The sequence below is a fragment of the Haemorhous mexicanus genome, chromosome 5, assembly GCF_027477595.1.
Source record: "Haemorhous mexicanus isolate bHaeMex1 chromosome 5, bHaeMex1.pri, whole genome shotgun sequence".
Taxonomy (NCBI): Eukaryota; Metazoa; Chordata; class Aves; order Passeriformes; family Fringillidae; genus Haemorhous; species Haemorhous mexicanus.
Genome location: NC_082345.1, coordinates 31197329 through 31218688, shown reverse-complemented (window position 1 = coordinate 31218688; position 21360 = coordinate 31197329). Strand labels below are relative to the sequence as shown.

The 21360-nt window shown below is 37.4% G+C and overlaps 1 protein-coding gene across 3 annotated transcripts in view; it reads right to left on the bottom strand.

Annotated features, from left to right (window-relative positions):
- Positions 1–21360, bottom strand: part of CDK17 (cyclin dependent kinase 17) — a 91099-nt gene that overhangs the window by 3503 nt on the left and 66236 nt on the right. For all 3 annotated transcript variants that reach the window (XM_059846740.1, XM_059846742.1, XM_059846741.1), the window contains 12 exons: positions 14575–14700; positions 10497–10553; positions 8417–8531; positions 7779–7873; positions 7095–7157; positions 4286–4409; positions 3203–3323; positions 2697–2794; positions 2322–2427; positions 1512–1554; positions 562–652; positions 253–330 (listed from right to left, as the gene is read on the bottom strand). In XM_059846740.1, coding sequence (XP_059702723.1) covers positions 253–330; positions 562–652; positions 1512–1554; positions 2322–2427; positions 2697–2794; positions 3203–3323; positions 4286–4409; positions 7095–7157; positions 7779–7873; positions 8417–8531; positions 10497–10553; positions 14575–14700 — 1117 coding nt within the window. The remainder of the gene's footprint in view (positions 1–252; positions 331–561; positions 653–1511; positions 1555–2321; positions 2428–2696; positions 2795–3202; positions 3324–4285; positions 4410–7094; positions 7158–7778; positions 7874–8416; positions 8532–10496; positions 10554–14574; positions 14701–21360) is intronic.

The window sequence follows — 21360 nt, the reverse complement described above, 5'->3', positions numbered from 1 at the left end:
CTAACCCCCATATAGTACTGGTTTGAAACTCCAAAATGCTCTCACCTTCACAGTCTCTGCCCATCCCTACTAAAACTCTCATCTTTTTGTCCACTCAGCTTATATGTCTCTACAGGAATCTCAGTAAATCATTCTGGATTTTATTTTTCAGTATATTCACACTAACCAACGTAACAAAGCATTTTTCAATTCCAAATGCCTCTGGCACAGCATTCTTTTAGCAAGCATAAGAAAATAAAAAGCTTTCCATACCGGTCTCTGGGTAAGTGGAATTTCGAAAGCCAGGGTCTTTCTGCAATTGAATCTCTTTTAGACTGAATATTGAAACACCTGGAATGTAACAAAGAAATTATTTCATCGATTATACAAATGTAAAACTGTGTGTTCTAATGATGAAAATTAGATTCTTATAGCTTAGATAAAAAAAATTTCCAATTCACAAATACTTAAGCCACTAGATATCAGACTTATTTAATAAATTAGAGGGCTTTTCCTTTCACAATGCACTTAGCTTTAATGCACTATCTTAACAATACTCTGCTACTTTACTACTCCTCTTACTTTCAGGCAAAGTGTGTATTCTTGTTCCGAGACTTCTGAAGTACGCATGTTTCATGGCCTCTTCTGCCGAAATTCTCTTCTTTGATTCATACTATTAATAGAAAAGCATACAAGTGTTGGTTTCCATTAAAAATCTCGTTGCATCAAGTGATTTGATCAAAGGGAGAAAGAGGAGTTCTGTCTGCTCAACGTTTCCCATAATTCACTAGGACAATTTTTTTTTCATTACTTTCTTTTCACACATGACTATCTAATGGTTTATCAAAATCAGTACTGTCAACATGTAACAAGATTGCAGAAGATATTTTTACTATTTGAGCAAATGGTCAAACTACACCTAATCTTTATTTATAGATGGTACAATGATTAGGTACCTCCTGCTTGGCATGTGTGCAATTCTAGGCAAGGATGCAGATGTTTAAAAAGCTGCACACAACTAAGTTACAGTGCTGCATCTACTCAAAGATGCAGGAGTTGGCCTTCCATCCTGCTTCCAGCTCATTTTTGATACATACTCAAATATTAAACCTACATACCACTTCAGCTTTTGAATACAGTTGCAACATCAAGGAGTAATATTATACCTTACTAATTCCTTCTCTAGTACTAAGCTCAGTTAATCATTAAAGAAATCTAGCTTTGTAATTAAAAGTTCTGCTTTAATACCGTATTTCACAAGAGATTTAGTTTTTTCAGGGCTAACATAGAATAATTCTATTTTTACGAAAGGTAGTAAGAGAAGAAATCAGTTCTGGGGAAAAAAAAAAAAAGCAATCATCAGTTTTTTAATTCTCACACTACAGACTTCTCACATCTGTCATCCACTACAGACTCAGCTACACATTCCACTTTGAGAAGTAAATACTTTGGTTTCTAATACGTTTTATGTGTAATATATTAGAACTCGACACTTGCGCTTTTATAAAGTAAAGCCACAAAACACAACTTACTTGAAGGAACTTCGCTATCAATTCAATTCCTTCTGTGTCTAGCCTAAAAATAAAAATATTTTAAAAATTAAAACAGTTATTAAATTGCATTTACAAAAGTAAAACTGCAGAGAAACTGACTTAATTAAATTATATCAAACCTGAAAATTGTATCTAAACATGGAAATGCTTTCACCTAACAACATTTATTCACGTTAACATGAATACATGTGAGTCCTAATACCTCAGAACAAGACTATTTGGAAAACACTGGGGACACACAAATGCTTAGTATGGATTGTCATTTACTAGATTGACCTCGACCATTTATTTAAATATTTTTAATTATTTCTTTTAAGATTAATACTACTCATTTAATAGAGAGATACAGTGTTAGATCATCTTCAAGGTAGACAGTGAATGCCTTTGTTATTAAGTTTTTTTATAATAACTGCACAGACCCTTCATCTTCCTCATTATGGTTTTAAGATGATTACAAGAAAGTATTCAAGGAAACTGTTTTAACAAATGGCCTGGGTCCAGTATATAACCAGAAGAGAAATTGTGTTCTTTAGGAAATGCTGTGTGAATTCTCTGGCTGTGGAGACATTATTAATCAGAGTTTATCGTTCCACAGGTCATTAAGGAGCTGTTGTACCTAGAATGATTTTAGAGGAAGTAATCACATAGTGCCAGGTTCTGCCCACACTAACACAACTGATTAACAGTTCTACACCATTCAGTGGCAGATTGTCCTCGGAAATGCATTCCCACTTAGGAATATGCAAAGCCACAGGGATGCATGTTTTCTACTAATAAAACACAAAGTACCTTGGTGCATGGTTGATGAGAGGTTGTGGTTTATACTTAGGAAAGTTGTAGTTTCTAAATTCATCACTGGAAGAAATGCCTGGCCATGTCTCCTGACATGGAGTTCCTGCATTTAGAAGCAGTAACAAATTTAACTTAAAAACTGTAAACAAACAACTTTGACATAAAAAAGCATTTAATCCTGTCATTTAAAGGAGAAAGGAAAAAAAGAATTCAATATGCCTATGTTGTGCAAACTCAGCTGTACAGTCAGCTGAATAATTTCTCATCATGTTGATTACAATGCAATATATACTACTGTTCTGAGATAAAGATCCACAGTTCTCATACAAATGTGGTGCATTAACATTAACATTACTAAAAGTATCCATTTACCAAGAAGTCTGAAAATTAAGTGCAGTTCATCTTCGACGGTTGAACCAGGAAAAAGAGGCCTTCCTGATGCCATTTCAAAAAATATGCATCCGACACCCCTTTATAAAGACAGAGAAAAGGATAAAGCAGAAATAATCTTTTAATTTCAGCTTGTAAAGGCTTCTGGAATTTCTCTTCAATTAAAACAAATTATTGGTTGTTAGCCACAGACTACTATTAAAATATTTAGAAAGATTTGTAGTAACAGAAGAGCTGTCAAAGACTAAACTAAGCTGTGTCATAGCTGTATTACATCCTCTTCCTTCAGATGTTGAGTTAATCAATTTTATTAAAGTTCATGGTAAAATACCATGTTTACCCCGTCATTAGGAGAAGACAACTTTCTTTTTTCCCTAAATACAAAAATTCAAAGGCTGTGTATTTGAATGTTACTATTTAACAGCCAAGTTGACACTTTTTCAACTTGACTCAGAACAAAAATTTGAATTAGACAAAGCTATACAAACCACATGTCAATTTGAGTTGAATACTCTGAAGATCCAAGGAGAACATCAGGTGGTCTGTACCATAATGTGACAACTTCATTGGAATAAGTCTTTGTAGGAACAGACTTTGCTCTTGCCAATCCTTGATAAAAAGGGAAATGAAGAGTCATGTACAGCTTGCTGAAATCCTTTTTGTATGAAATCGACAAACTATTTTTAGGACCTTATTATACTTGCCATCTCCTAATGTTATTTAAGGCCCTAATAAAGAGATTTTTACTGCCTTTTAGTATTTATGGCAATCTCACTGTCAGCATTTTTAAGCACAAGAAAGGTAAACACATCAAAACCTGGACTAATCCTGTAAATTTCATTAAATAGAATTAGATTGATATGACACCTCCCTGTTGTGAAAACCTTCTGCACTGTTTCTGGAAAATTACTTTGCAGAAGGCAAAAGGCAACAAACAATTAATTAAATGGTGGAAACAGACCAAATCAGTTTTGCACCAGTAGGGATTTTCCATCCTAACACTGTCAATTTGTCAGCAATATCTTCAATAAAATTCAGGTCTATTATGTTAGATGCAATCTTCTGAGCAACTTTCATTCACACAGAAGGGGTAAAATCAGAGGCACAGAGCACAACTTTCAAAGGATCTTCCAGACACAGAGGGCAACAGAGAAATGTGGATGCCTCACTCTACTGTAAATCCCAAGGCATTTGGTATATCAGTGATAGTGCAACACCTGACAATTTAGCACGTGAACAAACCCTTCCTCTTTCCTGTTATGGTTACCCTGCTTTAAAGTGACTGTGGAGCGGCAGGAGAAGCAAGGTGACCTCCACCTTAAGGATCTGACTAAGTATCAATTTCACAGGAAGCTGTAAGACTAGCTTCAAACTGCAAGTGGAAAGACAGTGTTACCTATAGAGGAATTACCCTGATTACTTATGCCCTGTAAAAGGCTGACTTTCATTTTCTATTTGAGAACACCCAAATTCAATACAGGCCCAATGTACTCATTTCTCCTTTTAAGGAAAAATTATTCTCCTTTGCTGAGAGAAAAAAATAGTTATTACAGAGTAATTTCAGGCCATACCAAAGTCTGCAAGCTTCAGTTCTCCTTTCTCATTAATGAGTAGATTTTGTGGCTTCAAATCTCGATGTAACACCTTTCTCCTATGACAGTAGGCCAAACCACGAAGAATCTGATATAAAAATAGCTACAAAAGAGAACATTTATATATATTAGACAAAAAATTGTAATCTACAGATTGCAGAACTAGTTGGGCACTGGAGAGTTATGTATTGTAAGAAGGACAAAATTACTTCTCTAAAAAGTGAGTTACTTTCCTTATGAGCAAATTCTGGACAATGTCATTATTGTTCAAAGATTTAAAATCATTTTACGCTAATGCACTGCCTTAACACCATACTTTACAACAAAGACTCTCAGAGTAATTTGTTCTGTTTAACTGAAGAGAAACACAGGGCTGTTTATTTTTAAAGAGCATTTACCACTGCTCTTCCCCACACTAATGTCTTTAAAGATAACTGTGATTAGATACTCAAGTTGCCTTTGGCCACAGAGCCCCTTCTGGAAATGCAGCTCAGCAGCGTTTCCATCCAACTGTGCTGAGCTACGTAAAGAATGTCTTGGCACGCTACTGGAAAAATACATGTAGATTCACAAGCTTAGGGAAGATGGAGAAATGGGTAAATGAGAATTATTAAAGCAGCCCAACTGCCTCTGGTATTTACATTCATCCCCTCACCTTGACACACACAGTTTTATTTTAATCCTCTGGAACAGCAAGACAAGCAAACAACTTCAGTCATGCATATCAATGGTGCACATATATAGATATAAAAGTAGTATGGGGCAAAGAAAGGTTTAGCAGTGGGCAGCCAAGCAAGTTTAATGTATCACTGCATTAAGGACTAATACTCTGCAGTTTCTGTATAAAGGTCTGACCTCAAACAAAGGACTTTTGGGTAGCTATTGCTGGTATTTACCACACAGCAGCATTCAAGTCAGTATAGGTAATCAAATGTACAATGAAAAAATACGAAGCATTACAGAAAGCAATGTGACAAATTCATCATGTAACAGGACCTCTGAGGAAAAGCATTAGAATCTTTTTACATGACCATATTCTAATACATTGGATTATTTTTGCACCAAGTGACGCTACGAAATTCTTTTTCTTAAACTGGACAAATACACAGCAGGTGTAGTTACATCCATCTGCTCTCAGTGTGCTGACATGGGATTCATCTGTGCTAGAAAAACAGGAACTGGGATTAATTTCTTTCTCTTTGCTCTCCTTTCTGAAGAGCAGAATGAGAAGCAACAAGTCTTGTTCCATCTACTCAGGCCCATACTGTTGCAGGGGTAGTCAGTTCCAAGCTTTATTAGCACGACTTCAATAGAAGTGAATGGCCCTCCCTAATGTACACTGGGACTGCAAGGATTAGTCAAGAATGCAAAGCAGATTACTCCAGAGAAATTGTGAAGCTTCACCACAGTTGGCAGGGATCCTTTTGGAAATGCACAGGATCCCATGTATTAGCTCAAAATTTTGGTTAAAACACTAATACCTGCAGAGATCACACACACCTTCATTTTGTCAAAACACAAAAAAACTAAAATTAGCCAAGGAATGTGAGGAAGTGATGTCAGGGAGGTCTCTCAAATGTTAATGATGACTCAAACCCCCACAGTTATTATAAGGTAAGCACCTACAGCTACCACAGCTGTTCTGGTTTCCCAGTGCCAAAGGTACTGACCATATAAATTTGCTCTCTGAGCATAGCTTAAACCATAGGCAAACAAGGAAAAACAATTCCTCTGCTTAGCTCAGCTTACCACAAGCAGATTCTGGCTTGTTCCCTAACTGCACTTATAAGAAGAGTCAGGTTCCCACTTACAGCTTTCCCTTATTTTTTTAAGCTTAAAGCACTGCTTATTAACTCGCAGCTAATTAAAAACACAAGCGTAATTATGATTTTTGGTTGTCTCTGAAGTAGAAACAAATGAAAGAATTTCCCTTTGCAGGCTCTCAGAGGAAGCAACAGAGCAGGTTATGGGCAGATGGCTTTCCCTGGAGATACTTACAGTAATGTGGCAACAGAATCAAAGGGAAAGCTCACCAAACAGAAATCAGTATCCGGCCTGTGTGCCAAATCACTTCACTCATTTCACGACAGTACTGTACTCTGTTTGGAAGCTTCTTTCTAAAGCCCTAAGTATTAAAGAACACTAAGAGTTCTGACAGTTTCCCAAATAAAAGCCAAGAGAAATAGCACCTGACCCTGACTTAGTTTCAGCAGGTCAGATTGGAGACTGAGTCACTTGACCTGGCCACAACCATAACTAGAAGAAAAAGCAAATTAGGCCCTAAGGAAAATTTTTTCCATTTTCTTACTAATGGAAAGATGAAAATTACTCATTCTTAAATATAAATTTTTGATTTCTTACTTGTGTGGTGGGCAGTGGCACCCAAAACCACATTCATGATTGAGGCCACATATTCCTCAGTGACCATATATAAATCTGAGGATATATCAAACTACAGACTTAGTAAATGAGTATAAAATAATGGAAGGACAAGAAGTCAAAAGAGTTATGAATGTATTATTTTTTAGGAATTTTTAAATTTTAGATATGTAACTTCAAAGAGAATGAAAACACATGAATTTATATAATCTCCTCCTTTCAATGTTTTAAGCACTTAAAACAAAGACACCATCTGATGTCAAATGTAGCTAAGTCAGGCCAAAAAGGAAGTTAAGTTTCTTTTTTTTTTATTTTTAAAGAGACTAAACCATCTCGCTCCTGATTATAAAGTTCTCTGAAATTCTTAGGACAAAGCTGGAAGGTGGCCACTGTCACTAGAAACACTCACCTTTACATTGTGCATACTCATGATGTTGCCACAGTCATCCATGTACTGCTTCAGGTCCTTGTCCTATCAAAACACCATCATCATGGTTCAGTAAAATTGTGGAATATTACTTATTGTTTGAACTGAAATGATTCATCAAAAAGTGAGATTTCTGCCGAAGACACTAAATTATAAAAACCCCTGGACACAAATACCCATGGTTTTCCTGAGGACAGAAATGCCCTTTGCCCAGCAAGCTGTATTGTCTCAGGCAACATTATGTGCCACTGCCTTCTCCTCCATCTATGTGAGGCACAGTATTTTAGAGAGTAGGTATATTCTCCAATTACACTGAAAGTCATCTATGTCACAACAGAAAAATATCACAGGAACAGAAAAATATCACTGGAACCATACTGCGATTACCATGTTATACAATAATGATTTTGGACAAGCAGACAGTTTGATCAGGCAGACCACCAGTATCTGCTATCAATAAGCTCTGAAATGATCACAACAGTGTTTACTAATTTACAGCCATTTAAGAACTGAATACACTGTTCTCATTTTAGCTGAACGACCGTAAATGCAGGAGCAAACTCAAATAATCCTACTATTTTAAAAAGAGTACATAATTTTGTTGTGTTTCTATTTCTTAGAAACAATAAATCAAATATATAGCTCATTAATTGTTGAAGCACTCACCAGGTATTCAAAAACAAGAGTCAGAGACTTGTCTGTGTGCACAATATCATGTAATGTAACAATATTTGCATGTTTCAGATCTTTTAATAATGACACTGCAAGAGAGAACAGGAAGAACAAAGTAAGTGCAAAACACATGAGGAATAAATGCAATTTCTAGTTAAGATCATCCATATAAGATATCTTGGGTTTTTTAATTAAAAAGCTTTTTTTAAGAACATAAAACTCATATAGATCAAGTTAATAAAAAAAGTATTTAATTAAAAAAACAAACACACACTTGAGTAACAAGCTTGTATTTCTTAAACTATACATTTCAGACAGAAGTAATTCTGTAAAATGTATTCTGAGTTTCTGGAAGTTACTCACTAACAGCAGTCTAATTCAGTATTTAATCATCCACTTATAATACTGCATTTGAGATCACAATCACAATTAAATTTGAGATCACAATAAAGCAAATAAATCTGAAACTAAACTCTGAATATGTCTGGACTATAATTTTCCTCATCAATATTAACAGCAATTTAACTAATGTCCCATGTAGCCTATGTATTCCAAGTACTGATGGTGCTTTGGTCAAAAAAATAATCCAGAAGTATCTGAAATTCTAAGACTTAAAAAAAGAAAGTTACCACCTTCTCTTATGGCTGTGCATGGTGCTCCCTCCTCGTGTTCCAGGCGGATTTCTTTCAGAGCTACCAGATTCTCTGTCAATTTACTTCTCCCCTTATAAACTGTGGCATAAGTACCCTATAAAATGGAAAAAGAAGGGAAATTTTACAAGTTGTTCCTTTATCAAAACATTAGGTAAATAAGAAAATATTAACTTCTGTTGGAGGATCTAATAGATTTCATTTTGGATATGAATAGTTTTTACATTATATTTTTTTGACACATGTGAAAGTAGAGAAGTATTCTTTCAAGCACAGGACTGAACTCACAGAAGCCACAAGGGATGTTTATGCCTAATAGCTCTGAAAATTGCATGGAAACCTAAATACCAAAGAGCTACCAAAGAAGTCAGATCAGGTAGCATTAAGGTCACTAAGTTCACTGCTGAGATCATTTACACTCCACAGTGTCTTTATCTGACTACAGATACCTAGCTCGGGTATCTCTACACTAGGCTGCAGTTATGCTTCCAAAGGCTGCAGGCATACTCTTCCACAACCTCAAAGAAAATATGTAACTCCTTTGGATAGCTTCTTGTCTTCATTATATATTTTTAGACAGTCAGAGATACAAAATTCTAGAGGCATATTAAATTAAGACAAAAAATCCTGACAATACAGTAGGGAAAACCAATCCCTGCAAATGCCATGAAAAAGCAACAAAGGTACAGAAACTGCCCTAGATCACTACAGTACTGCAAGACTCTGCAGAGGATCTGGACAGGTTGGATCCATGGGCTGATGGCAAATTTATGAGGTTTAACAAGACTGAGTACTGTTTTGCACCTGAGTCACAACAACCCCAAGCAGTGCTGTGGGCTTGGGGAAGTGACTGGGAAGACGACCCAAAGGGGGGGTGCTGGCTGACAGCAGCTGAACATGAGCCAGGGTCTGCCCCGGCGGCCAAAAAGGCCAATGGCACCCTGGCCTGTGTCAGCAACAGCGTGGCCAGCAGGGCCAGGGAGGTGATTGTGCTCAGTACTTGTGAGGTGACACCTCGAATGAATCCTGTGCCCAGTTCTGGGCCCCGCACTGCAAGAAGGACACTGAGGTGCTGGAGTGCCCTGAGAAAGGAAATGGAGCTGGTGAAGGGTCTGGAGCACAAGCCCTGGGAGGAGAAGCTGAGGCAGCTGGGGGCATTTAGCCTGAACAAAAGGAAGTTCAAGGGGATCTTACTGCTCTCTACCAAAGCCTGAAAGGAGGTTACAGCCAAGGGGGCGTCAGCCTCTTCTCCCAGGTAAAAAGTGATAGGACAACAGGAATAGGCTTCAAGTTGCACCAGGCAGGCTCAGATTTGATTAAAGGAAATTAAATTGTTTTAAATGGAGGACTGACTGCAATATTCCCAGCAGAGATGCTGACCAGCCCTGCTTCTTTCTGCAATGTTCACTGCACCCCATTTCAGTGCTCCCTGTCCATTTTTGATTCTGTTGGTCAACCTCAATCAAACTGGACAGGAATGACACTTGGCCCCTCCTGAACTGAACTGTTTCTCTGGAAGTTAGAGGGTGACTGGAGGAGGAAAGCTGCTGCCCCCCCAAGTGTTATGTACTTCCCTTGGCAGCACCTGACTGGCTGCCCAGCTCAGGTGTGAAGGCTTCTTTACCAGAACATGCACACAGCTATTGCCTGCACCTTCCTAGCACTGGTCTCTAATCCATCATGAACATTCCAACACCTAAGTCATGGCAAGAGGACACCAGACTTAGGGTTATCATCAAAAACATAGTGTTACCATCAACACAATGATTTTGTCTACCTGAAAAAAAAGCCAGAAGGTCACAGCATATTTGCTAATGTAGTCTTGCTCTTCCCCAGCTCTGACAGTTTTTCTGCCTTTTTTTTGTTGTTGTTGTTTGTTTTTTCTTATTATTTATGCATAAACATTTGGGCAGTTGTGACATTGTTACACATGTTGAACATGTTTGGTTTACTGAAAAAGTAAATTCAACAGGTATTTTCAGGGATATGGAAAATTTTTGTTAAACTTACATAAAATTTTACACAGGACATCGTCATCATTCCAAAAGAAAGCTATACGTACCTCTCCAAGCTTTTCTAACTTGATATAGGTTTCCATTTTTCCAAATCCAATTTCTGACTGCAATGAAAAGAAATGGCAAATTGATCACTAAAACCAAACACTTCATTTGTACATCATTTAGTGAACAAGCTAAACTTCATTTCAGAAAATTACCTGACAATACCTGACTAACACTGGACAATTCCAGTATTTTAAAAACAAATTAGCATATTTTGATATAAATACATCCCAGCATCCAAGCCTAGTGCTCAGCCTGCTGGCCAGTCTACTGTGTATCCTGCAGGGCTTGTGAGCTGAGTTACACTTAGACCAAAATCTCACTTTAACCTACCTCCTACTTAGGTTTTCTCCACTCTTCTGATCTGATTACTACTACTGAGGTTGTTACAGCTTAAAGCATGGAAGTAATCTCAAACTAGTCTATCCTTTCTCTAGCTCAGCATAACCATATGCTGTTGCTTTTTTCAAAGTAATCTTATTTGTCTGCTATGTTCAAGATCTCAGCTCCAAGCTTCCTCTTCCATTCTGAATTCTCAATGCCTTTTGGACTGAAACTTTAGCAAGAAAATCCCTAAGCATCATTCCTCAGCAAACTTCAGCTTTGTCTCAGCAATTCGCAATTCATACCCCTTAACTCCAAATCTCTGTGTATTTTACTTGGATCTATTTATTCATCTTCTATTTTTTTGTCACCAACTTAACTCTTCAATGCAAGCCAGAAGGGTGTGCCTGCCTATGTAACACATTTACTTCTGAACACTGTAAGATCATTACTCTTTTCCTGTGCAAATCCACTGCTGCTCTCATACAACACGGTTATCTCTCACAATTATTTTCTTCTAAGACTACTGTGAATTACACCAAAGTTTCCTATTGTTCCTGCAGTGCTGACACTATTGCTCCTGAATGCTAAAAGTGAACATGTAAACGTGAATTCTTGAAGCAATTTACAGAACGCATGTAGCCTGTACCCTGTGAAACCTCCAAACTTCATGGGGTCATGCTTTACTGACAACTGAACACACTGCAACAAAAGAGCCAGGTTTTCTCCTCAGCACCACCCCCTCCTTTCATTTCCAAACAGAGCTCTTCACTGGCCATTTCTTTCCAAGGAACAATCCTTCGACCCTAAGCTGTTTTCAGCACCTAGATCCACATGTCACACTTATTTGCTCCTAAAAATCGGATGGATTTTAAAATTTTCTACTGTTTCATGGTAACACAAGGTAACATAAATACTGCTGACTGTATTAAGATTTGACAGCAATATAATATGAAGGGAAGAAAAGTTTGATTAATACTTAGTTTTCAGAACACTTGTAAGAAAATACCTCTGAACTAAGGGTAAGATCTTGCCTGCAAACATATTTCATATATCTAGGGGAAAAAAAATGGGTGTATAATTACATTAACATTAAGAGCAATTCTGCTTTATTAAACTAGTGTTAGAACTGAAATGTTTTAGAACTGTACAAGGAGACTTTAGCATCACACACATTTAGGAGCTCATCAAAGACAAACCCTTTACCTCAAAATACAAGCAAAGTTGATATTTGTTACCCTTGTAGCTCCAGTGAGATTTTAAACATACCACTGATATAGGTGCAATGTTAGCAAAATAAATATTACGTTTCCAAAGTGCATTTTGACCTAGTTAAACAAACACATCTTGAAGCATTAGATGGAGTTAAAATTAAAATGACAGGCTGCTTATTTTTTTGGAGAAGCTAAAGAAGAACTCATAGCCATTGGTCTTGCTACCACCAGACAGTCTGGAATTTAAAAGCCAGATTTCTAAGAAACCTCAGTGTTCTTCATTAAGACTCATAAACTTAGTATCTGTTTAATACAAAAAAACCATACAATATTTCCTACATACAGAAGACAGGTATTCAAGATCTGCTTTAAAATGTGCTTAAATTTTTGATCACATCTTGGCTCCTTGTCACTCTTAAGAAAAAGTAAGTTTTAAATTCCTCAAACTAAGATCGATTTCTTTTTTAGTTCAAAATAATTTTTGAACTGTTTCATCTTTTTCTGCAATATGCATCTATCTTGCCTTACAGAGAAACACTGATGCACAGTATTTATGGTTTTTTACTTCTAGTGACTGTGCATACAATACTGTACATGCATACACAAAATGCAATTACTGCAAAAACTAATTTTTTGCTTGTATTTAAAAAAAAACAAACCCAAAGCTAAAGTATAACAAGTCCTCACCTGGTACTTTTGATAGCCTTTTCCCTTTGATTCCTATTAAGACTTGAAAAGAGACATGCCTTTGAAGCAGAGCACAATACTTATCTATTGTAAGTAAAAGTCTGCTAGCAGGCAATAACAATTTAAGAACAGTGAGTCCTTGGCCTTCTTTTTTTGAAAGCTTAGTTTGAAATCATAGCAGATACATGCCTGCATACCAAGCAGTGCTGGCAGGTTTCATTTTGGACTTTAAAGCCCTTTGAAAATGAAAGCATTTTAAAAGGTGAAACAAAACAACCTTGTGATGGGAAGCTGATTCCAAGCACACACCACATTCATTAGAGGGCACTGTTTTTCTGTCAGTCTTCTCAGAGGTAAAGAGGAGAGAACCTCAATTGCTCTCAGGGGTCACCATTAAATGAGCAAGGGAATTCAGATTTACAGGAAAAATTCCCCCAGATCCCAAATACTTAACTCCACTGGCAAGGTTCTACTGAAAAGGTATTCTGCCAGCATCTGAAGAGAGGTCTGGGGAAATCTGTTCCTCAGTTCCATGCTACACAGCAGCAAATAAGGAGTGAATGAGCTACAAAATTCTGGCACAAGTATTTAAGCCTGACACATTACCAGAGATTCACTTAAATATTTTATTTTTCTTATAATATTGTATTTGCAAAATGTGGCATGCAGATCAGAGCTTTATTAGGCCAGCACAATAATTTTTTTCTTTCAGGGTAAAAATACTTAAACAATGCTTTGTTATAGACCTTTATTTATAAAAATATAAATAAATGTCTATAACAAAGCATTGTTTTATATTATTTATATAAAATATAAATAAAATACCTTTATTTATTTATATATAAATAAAAATATAATACCTTTATTTTATTAATAATGAATAAAATAAAGGTATTTTACAGTCAATAAACCTATTTCACTATTTGTACTTTCCTATTTATTTTTCAGTAAATAAGTAATTAAATCAAGAAAACAACAATGTGCACCTCATAAACCTATTCAGAATTTTTCTGCGACAAATTTCTCACCAATGAATTTACTCAGGATGTCAGTAACAGTCTAGCAATTCCTTAAGACCTCAACACTAAAGAACACTGATAGCTGAAACTATGACTGAAACATATCAATTTTTCAAAAAATAAGACAATAATGTTTTTTATTATTCCAGGGATATGCATGATTTATATGTACAAATATCCAAGTTTTCTAGCACTTATACACTAATTATAGAATAGGAATACTCATTCTGTCATCTCTAAGGAAAAGACTTATTTTTTAAAGTAACCAATAATCCAAAAAGGTATTTGTGAATTTATTCCTTCATTCTTTAAGGAAATAACATGTGCTTTAAAAAAGAAAACAAAACAAAAAAAAAACCCACATAAAACACCCACTATTGTCTCCACAGCAATTCTGAGAAAAAAAATTGTTATCAAATAGAAAAAGAGCAGTGAGGAGGACCTGCCCTCATATAATGCTGCTTTAGGGCCTTCCTACCAAATCACGAGGGGACCCAGCCTTGACCTAAGACTGTGTGGCCTATTTGCTCAAACAGATCATCCCTGCTCTAAAAAGCAGAAGGATTTAAGTATGTACTTTGGGAGTTTAGTTTAGCTACTGACTTCAATAGGTCAAGACCTTCACTGAGAAATATGAGAGCACTAAGTTCGCAGAAGAAAAATGATACAAAGCGTGAAGTTCTTCACTGGATTTTGACAAGTACATGCTGATGTTCAGGAATAAAAAGTCCAAGTGGAAATGAAGCTGAAATATACCTATGGAATACTGGCCTGTGTGTTCAATGGATTCTGAAGACCTGAGAGGTTGGTTAGGAAGGCAGGTGCATCACACTTACTAGGGATGCTCGACGAGAACGCCGACTCATTGGCTGGTCAAAGGGCGGGCTGTTGATCTGCAGCTTCTCCAGGTAGCCATCGGGTATCCTGATGTCAGCGGGCAGCGACAAGCGCTTGTTCAAATCCTGCAGCAAATAATGGGAGAAAGAGAAGGGACAAGTCGAATTCAGAATTTCCTAACACATCTAACATCGGCTGTGTAACCATATAAACTGAAATATTTACACAATGAAAAATAATCTCACAAAAATGGTTTTAAAAGCATATTCTCTTAAAATACCTCAACTTGCTTATAGAACCGGTTAAAACCTATGCAAACTTATTACTTGGAGAAGAGGAATGAAATATTAAAATGCAAATGACTACATTGTGAGTAAATGCAATGAGTTCACTCGAATCCTTACAGAGACCTGGAATACCAGAAACTGAGAATTCAGAGACTTGTGGATACATTTCTTTTCATAAAGCAGTTTCTTTAGTATAAGAAGAGATTTCCATAATTCAAAATATATCACCCTCTCTTTCTCTCCACTACAAAAAAGCTACAAACTTGGTCTATTTTTTCCAGTCTCACAAAAGAGAATCACTTCATTATTAGAGCCAACTATTACAAATATTACTACATTTCTTTTTTTTGTAACTCTTTACAACAGGATCTTTCAAAAATGAAAATGCCATTACATGAAAGCCATTTTCTCTGCATCAGATTCTGTTTTTCCCCAGTAAGTTTTTCCAACAACAACGTACATAATTTCTAAGACAAGAGGGAAACAAAATCACTTCATTTTTTACCAAATGGGAGGATGGAAAGAAGATTTGTTTCTGCACATTCTCCTTCTTATTGTTTTCATTTTCAGTTTGGCTTTAATCTCAAACATGCCAAGAAACAAAAATATTAAATATTGTCTCAAAATGGCCAGTCACCCTCTCACGAGATAAAAAGACATCACAGCCAGACTCACCAAAAATGGGAAGGCATTTCTGAAACAGCAGGAATTGTTTTTCAGTGTAGGTAGTTTATTCAAGTAAAGAAAGTCATGCTCAACATCAAAGTGCACAATCTGCCCCCAGAGATTCTACCCTGAAGCTGAGGACATCTCTGGAAGCACCACTGTTTTCACACTTTTCTCCAGCACAAGTATTTCTACTGGTAGTCCTGAGATTTAATCAATACTGACCTGAGGGCACTAAACCCTTATTGAAGCTACTCTTTTCTGTCTTACCCATCACCTCCAGCTGGGCATCCTGAGCTAACCCAAATGTTGGCAGCTACATCCCTGTTCGATTCCCCTCAGGCTTGACCATGTGCTTCTACTCATGTCTGCATCAGCTTTGAACTATTTCAGCATGCTAAATAATCAAGAAACTCTCAGGCAAAGTGCATAGCTTCCTGCCAGCTTTGTGCTCCAAACAGGTTCAGTGTAAGGTCAGACAAGCTCACAGCCTGAACGCAGGGCAAGGGAGGCACAGCAGGGCAAGCCCGGGAAGCCGGCAGCCAAATTGGCTTAGGCTGACAAAGAACTGGATCGTCAGACTTTTCAAGACTTGAGATCTTGGTGAACAACTTGCTAAGCTTTCAGTGATGAGAATGTATTTGAACCGTGTATATACATGACCTGTACACATACCTGGAGCAAAAGCTAAGCAGAAAATACCAGTTAAAGAGATAGACTTTGAAAAACTTATGTAATTTGGGAATTAGTTGAATCTCAGGTAGGACTGAAGTGTTAATATACATCCTCCCGGATGATTTACATATGCTATTCACTATGGCCACCCCATAGAGGCAGAATTTTTGGACAGAGGCCAGCAAAGCTCTAATTTCTGGCAGCTGATCCTCCTATTCTCCTTTTGCTTGTCATACCTCCTTAGGTACAGAGCACAAAGCCTGTTAGCTTCTGCTTTGCTGCCCAACATGAGCTTCTTTGCACAACTGGAAAAATCAGTGTGAATTTTTTATCTACTGCAGAATTTTAAAACTGTCTTTAAACAATAAAAGTGCTGTTCACAGAATGGCAGCTTTGACCAACATTTTGAAACTAAATTAAAAGAAAACAGAAGGTATAGCTCTGTTCTGGCATACTTTGTAGTTTATTAACTCATTTTCAACTTGCACATTTTACATTTTTTAAAACACTGGCAATTGTAAAACTGCCTGTGTGTTTTTTGGGAGAGTGGTAGAACCAACATATTGTAACAGGACCTGCAAGTATTCCCTAGAGTAAAACAGTATTTTCCACTAAAGTATTCTCCTTCTTTTCGCCAGGCTCTGCTAATGCCTCTCTCCCACTGAAGAGGATTTCAGATCATGGAAAAAAAAAATAAAATTCATCCTATAATTTATTGTATTCTTCAGAAAATTCTGGTAGCTGTTCACAACAGTTGAGCACAAAGGAAGGCATGCCATGTTGACTTAAAGCAGCTTTGACATCTCACTGCAGAGTAAAACCACAAAACTGCTGGAACAAGACAGGGATGACAGGAAAAGGATCAGCATCAGTCTCTACCTCACCTTCCTAATGTAATCCCACATCAGCACTGGCCAATATAGTGGCTTTTTGCTTTTTTTCTGATGGCTCAAGAACAATTTCACAAATAGCAATAGAACAAAAGAAAATATCAGTGAGCTGAGTTTTTCAATATAACTTCCTGAACACAACAGATATGACCACTATCCTATAAACTCTGTGACCAAATAACTTTTCCCTACTCTTACCTATCAACTCTTGTGGCACAGAAACCTCTTGCAGTGCTCTCACCGTCCCACTGTGCTTGTTTACAGGTGTATTTATAGGGATTTTTACAGAAAATGCTTACAGGGATATTGAAGTTATGGATCTCAACTCAAAGGTCTCAAGAAATACTGACCTGGTTGTACCCCAAAGTTCTCCATGTGCACGCTGTCTCCCCTCACAGCACTCATGGCTGCCACAGCTGAAGTGGTGCTTCAAACCCACCTCCACAGCCTCCAAGAAGCATTCCCAGGCATACAAAGTTGATGGCTATATAGGAAGAAGGCAGCCTTTAGGGCTGCAATGACTATTTGAAAACTGTGCCAATCAAGTGTGCACTGTGCCTGCCATCACTGAACACACCTTTTCACATGGAGTGCAAGGGAAACAAAGCAAGTCTAAGATTCTACACAGCTGCAAAGAATCAATCCCTTACTTTGAAGCCCAGCTATCACAGAAACAAGACACAAATACGATAATGCGAAGATGGAAAATATGATAATGCGAAGTAGATGTAATTCTACTACAGAATTCCTATTCCTTCATTCTCAGAACTTCTGCCTCTGCCATTTTTGCAACAGTCCCCATGACTTTACTTCAGAGATTCATGTGACAGCCTCAGTTATAAACCAAGACCTTCAGCTGTACGCTTCCATTGGTGCTCCACAGTAGGGAGTACAGTCTGAGTCTAAGTACTTCCTGCTGCAAAGGCCAAAATCCGTTCCAGTTTGGATAACCCCCCCAAAAACAGTAATCCACTTTTACATAAAACAACAACCCTCATCTCCATGCAACCCTCACCTCAATGCAAATCCCATGCAATGTCTTTCTTTAAAAAAATCCCTGATCACAACACCCCGACCTGAAGAGAAAAGGAGACTTTTTTTTAGAATTAGAATACCCGATTTTACTAACATTTCTAATGTAGTAGACAATACATGACAGTAATTGCTCTTTTTCTCCCCTCAGGAAAAAAAAAAAGAGCATTAAGTGCTGAAAGCCTAAATTTTTGCCATGTTATAAATAAAATCAAAACAGTATCTATTCTCCTTAACTTTCTTGAGCCGAAGAAAGGTTCTTTTCTGTGAGAAAACCATAATGATTTCATGGAAACTGCAGTAGGTACTTTATAGATTTTTCCCCCTAACGATTTACACTATAATACTTGAAAAACTCATGCTTATTTGCCTACGTTAGAATGTCAACCAAGCCAAGACTTCCTTTTTAAAACCATACATTAAAACTGCTATCTACCTTTCATGACACCAATATTTGAAAAATTATAGAATTATAAGTCTTCTTCGTATTACAATTTTCCTTTACCTAACTCTCTAAAATATACAAAATGGAAGAAAGTAATTTAGACTACAAACCCAAATACCTGAAAGAAGGAAATTATTATATTGTATTTGTCTGTACCACCTTAATTTCTCCCAGTTTTTGCAATAATTGAAGCAACCACCTCTTGGGAAAAGCAAGCAATTATAATTAAATGCTATACAGTAACATGAAAGGGGATTCATTAGATGTGCATGAGAGGAATAAGCAGAATGTTTCCTAGTGGCTAAATAGAAAAACTGGAAACTAAAATTACATCAGTCTAACACAGTTGAAAAACCCAGTTAATTTAACTGAGATAATGTTAAAAGAAAAGCAAGAACCTACCACACACCTACCAATTTAACTGCTCGAACCAGGCAGTCTGCTGACACTCAGGCAGCCTGGTCATCTGATAGCAGCAGGACATGTGTTGTCCCACTGTGGGAGAACCTGGTGAACAGTCAAGTCTTCACCCAGTGGAGCGCTCATGTTCTGCTCCCACAAAATGCAGAGAAGACTGAAGGATGGTGGGGAGACTTGTGGGTGTAGGTAACAGCAGTTTAACAGGGAAAGCAAAAGCTGTGTGCCCCAGCAGAATGGGAAAAGGAACTGATTCACAGCTTCCTCTCAGCACGCAGGTGTCCAACGGCTTCCCGGAAAGCTGGGCTTAGCATGCACGTGGCTCAAGAAGCGCAAGACAAATGCCATAGGCACAGATGTCCTCCTTCCTCCCTCCTGCTCCAGCTTTTACTGCCAAGTGCCATGCCGATGGCACAGAACAGCCCTTTGGCCAGCTGAGTCAGCTGTCAAGCCCAGGGGAAGCAACCTGTTTCCCTGGTGCTGCTGAGCAGCCTTTATGGTGAGTCTGGCCTTGGTGCAGGAAGCCTGGACCTGCCCGTCCATGCAATCGCCATCTCTGCTCCCTCTCTGCTCCTGCAGCCACCCCACTGCAACCCTGCTACGGCTGCTTCACCAGCAGCAAAACCTGCTCTTCTAAACCACATGGCTTGCTGCTCTTTTGGTGGGACACCAGGCTGGAGGGCCAGCAACAGTAGGAAACAGATTTTTAAGAATTTCTAATTGTCTTAAATCTCTGTGGAATTCTGTGAAGCAATGAGAGACTTTCTGGACAGAGGCCATTGTTCACACTTATTTCAATGACCAGGTGAATATAATAACCTGCTAGCACTTCCCACAGAAAAGAAAAAACTAAGAAAACTTAAATAAAGGTATAAAATATCTTGCTACAATGCTGTTTAAAGAAGTCATAAGGAAACATGTAAAATTAATGGCAGGACTGAATTTTCCCTATGCTTTTTGAGATTCTCAGCACTACAGTGTACAAGCTAAATGTCCTTTTTAAACACTAATTTTGCAACTCTTCATAAATCTTCTAAATTTTTTGAAGGTAGTAAATTAGAGCAACTCCCTATGTTATTTTATACATCCTTTTTTAAACATAACAGATCTGTAAGTTGTATACAAAGACCCTCAACTCTAAGAGAGAGAAGCTGGGTACATTCTTTATAACTCTTAAGAAGCAAGGGTTTACTGGAATGCAAAATCTTAGCTTTTAGGGGCAACAAAGTACTTCAAGTAAAACAAATAATCTTTTAGAGAATTGAAACAATATTATTTTCTTGTATTTCACTTAAGATTTATTTTTCCAAATGAGGTCGAATTTATGAAAAAAGCTTTTGTCAATCCATAGCATTTTCTAGTTAATTCTTTTATACTTAGCTTTAGGGTCAACTTGCAAGAAAATATATCAATATTCAATAAATGTGGTACTCTAAATGATCAAATGCCTACGGTTAACTGCATGTTATTTAATGAGCTATTTTTTGATCCACTTCCAGATTATACTCTGGAGAACATATTCAGCCACCATTTGATTCGTTAAGGGAACTGGAATGCTTGGGGCATTTTCCTCCTCCTTCTACAACTTAAAAACACATTTTCTACCCTCATATGCAATGCTTATTCTCAGTTTTGCTTTACTCCTGGTATTACTGGCAGAGAAATGCATTTATTTTTATAATTTGTCTGAAATGAGTTTCACATTTGTCCTACTCTGCTTCATGGCAGATAAACATGTAAGCACTTGTGACAATGACACCACTTTGTTTTCTGTGGAGATAAACGACCCTAACTTGTGTTTATCTTTGTCATCTATTTCTAATGCCAGCTACAGCAAAGAAGAGCGACACTTTGTCCAGCCTCTTCTTTCATCTGGCTGACATCCAACTGTGCTGCTGTCACTTGATGTGGAAGTTCCGTCTACCAGTGACTACTTACACTTGGGCACAAGAAAAGGAGACAGGAATTCCAACTTAAATTCTGCAGGTTCTGTGAGCTGAGGAATTTGGCATTTAATGTAAACAAACATGTCTTCTAAATGAAAAACAAACAAACAAACAAAATACAACCTTGCCCCGAAACCTGGCCTGTTTTTCACACATATAAGTAAATTCCAAAAATCCTAAGGTTTTTTTTTTTTATTACCTTGGTCCTCTTCTGGATGGCCTAAAATACTATTGCAAACATCAGCTTCTTCACTTGCCACCCACAGTAAATCATTCACAAGGCTTTAATACTAGAATTTTGTTACCACATTCTGTTTTTCACCTCTGTCAACCTTTTCCCTAGCTACCTATCCTTTTCTCCTATTTCCATAATACAAACTTACCACCTATTCCCTTTTATAATTGTCTGACTTGACTCATTTAATAC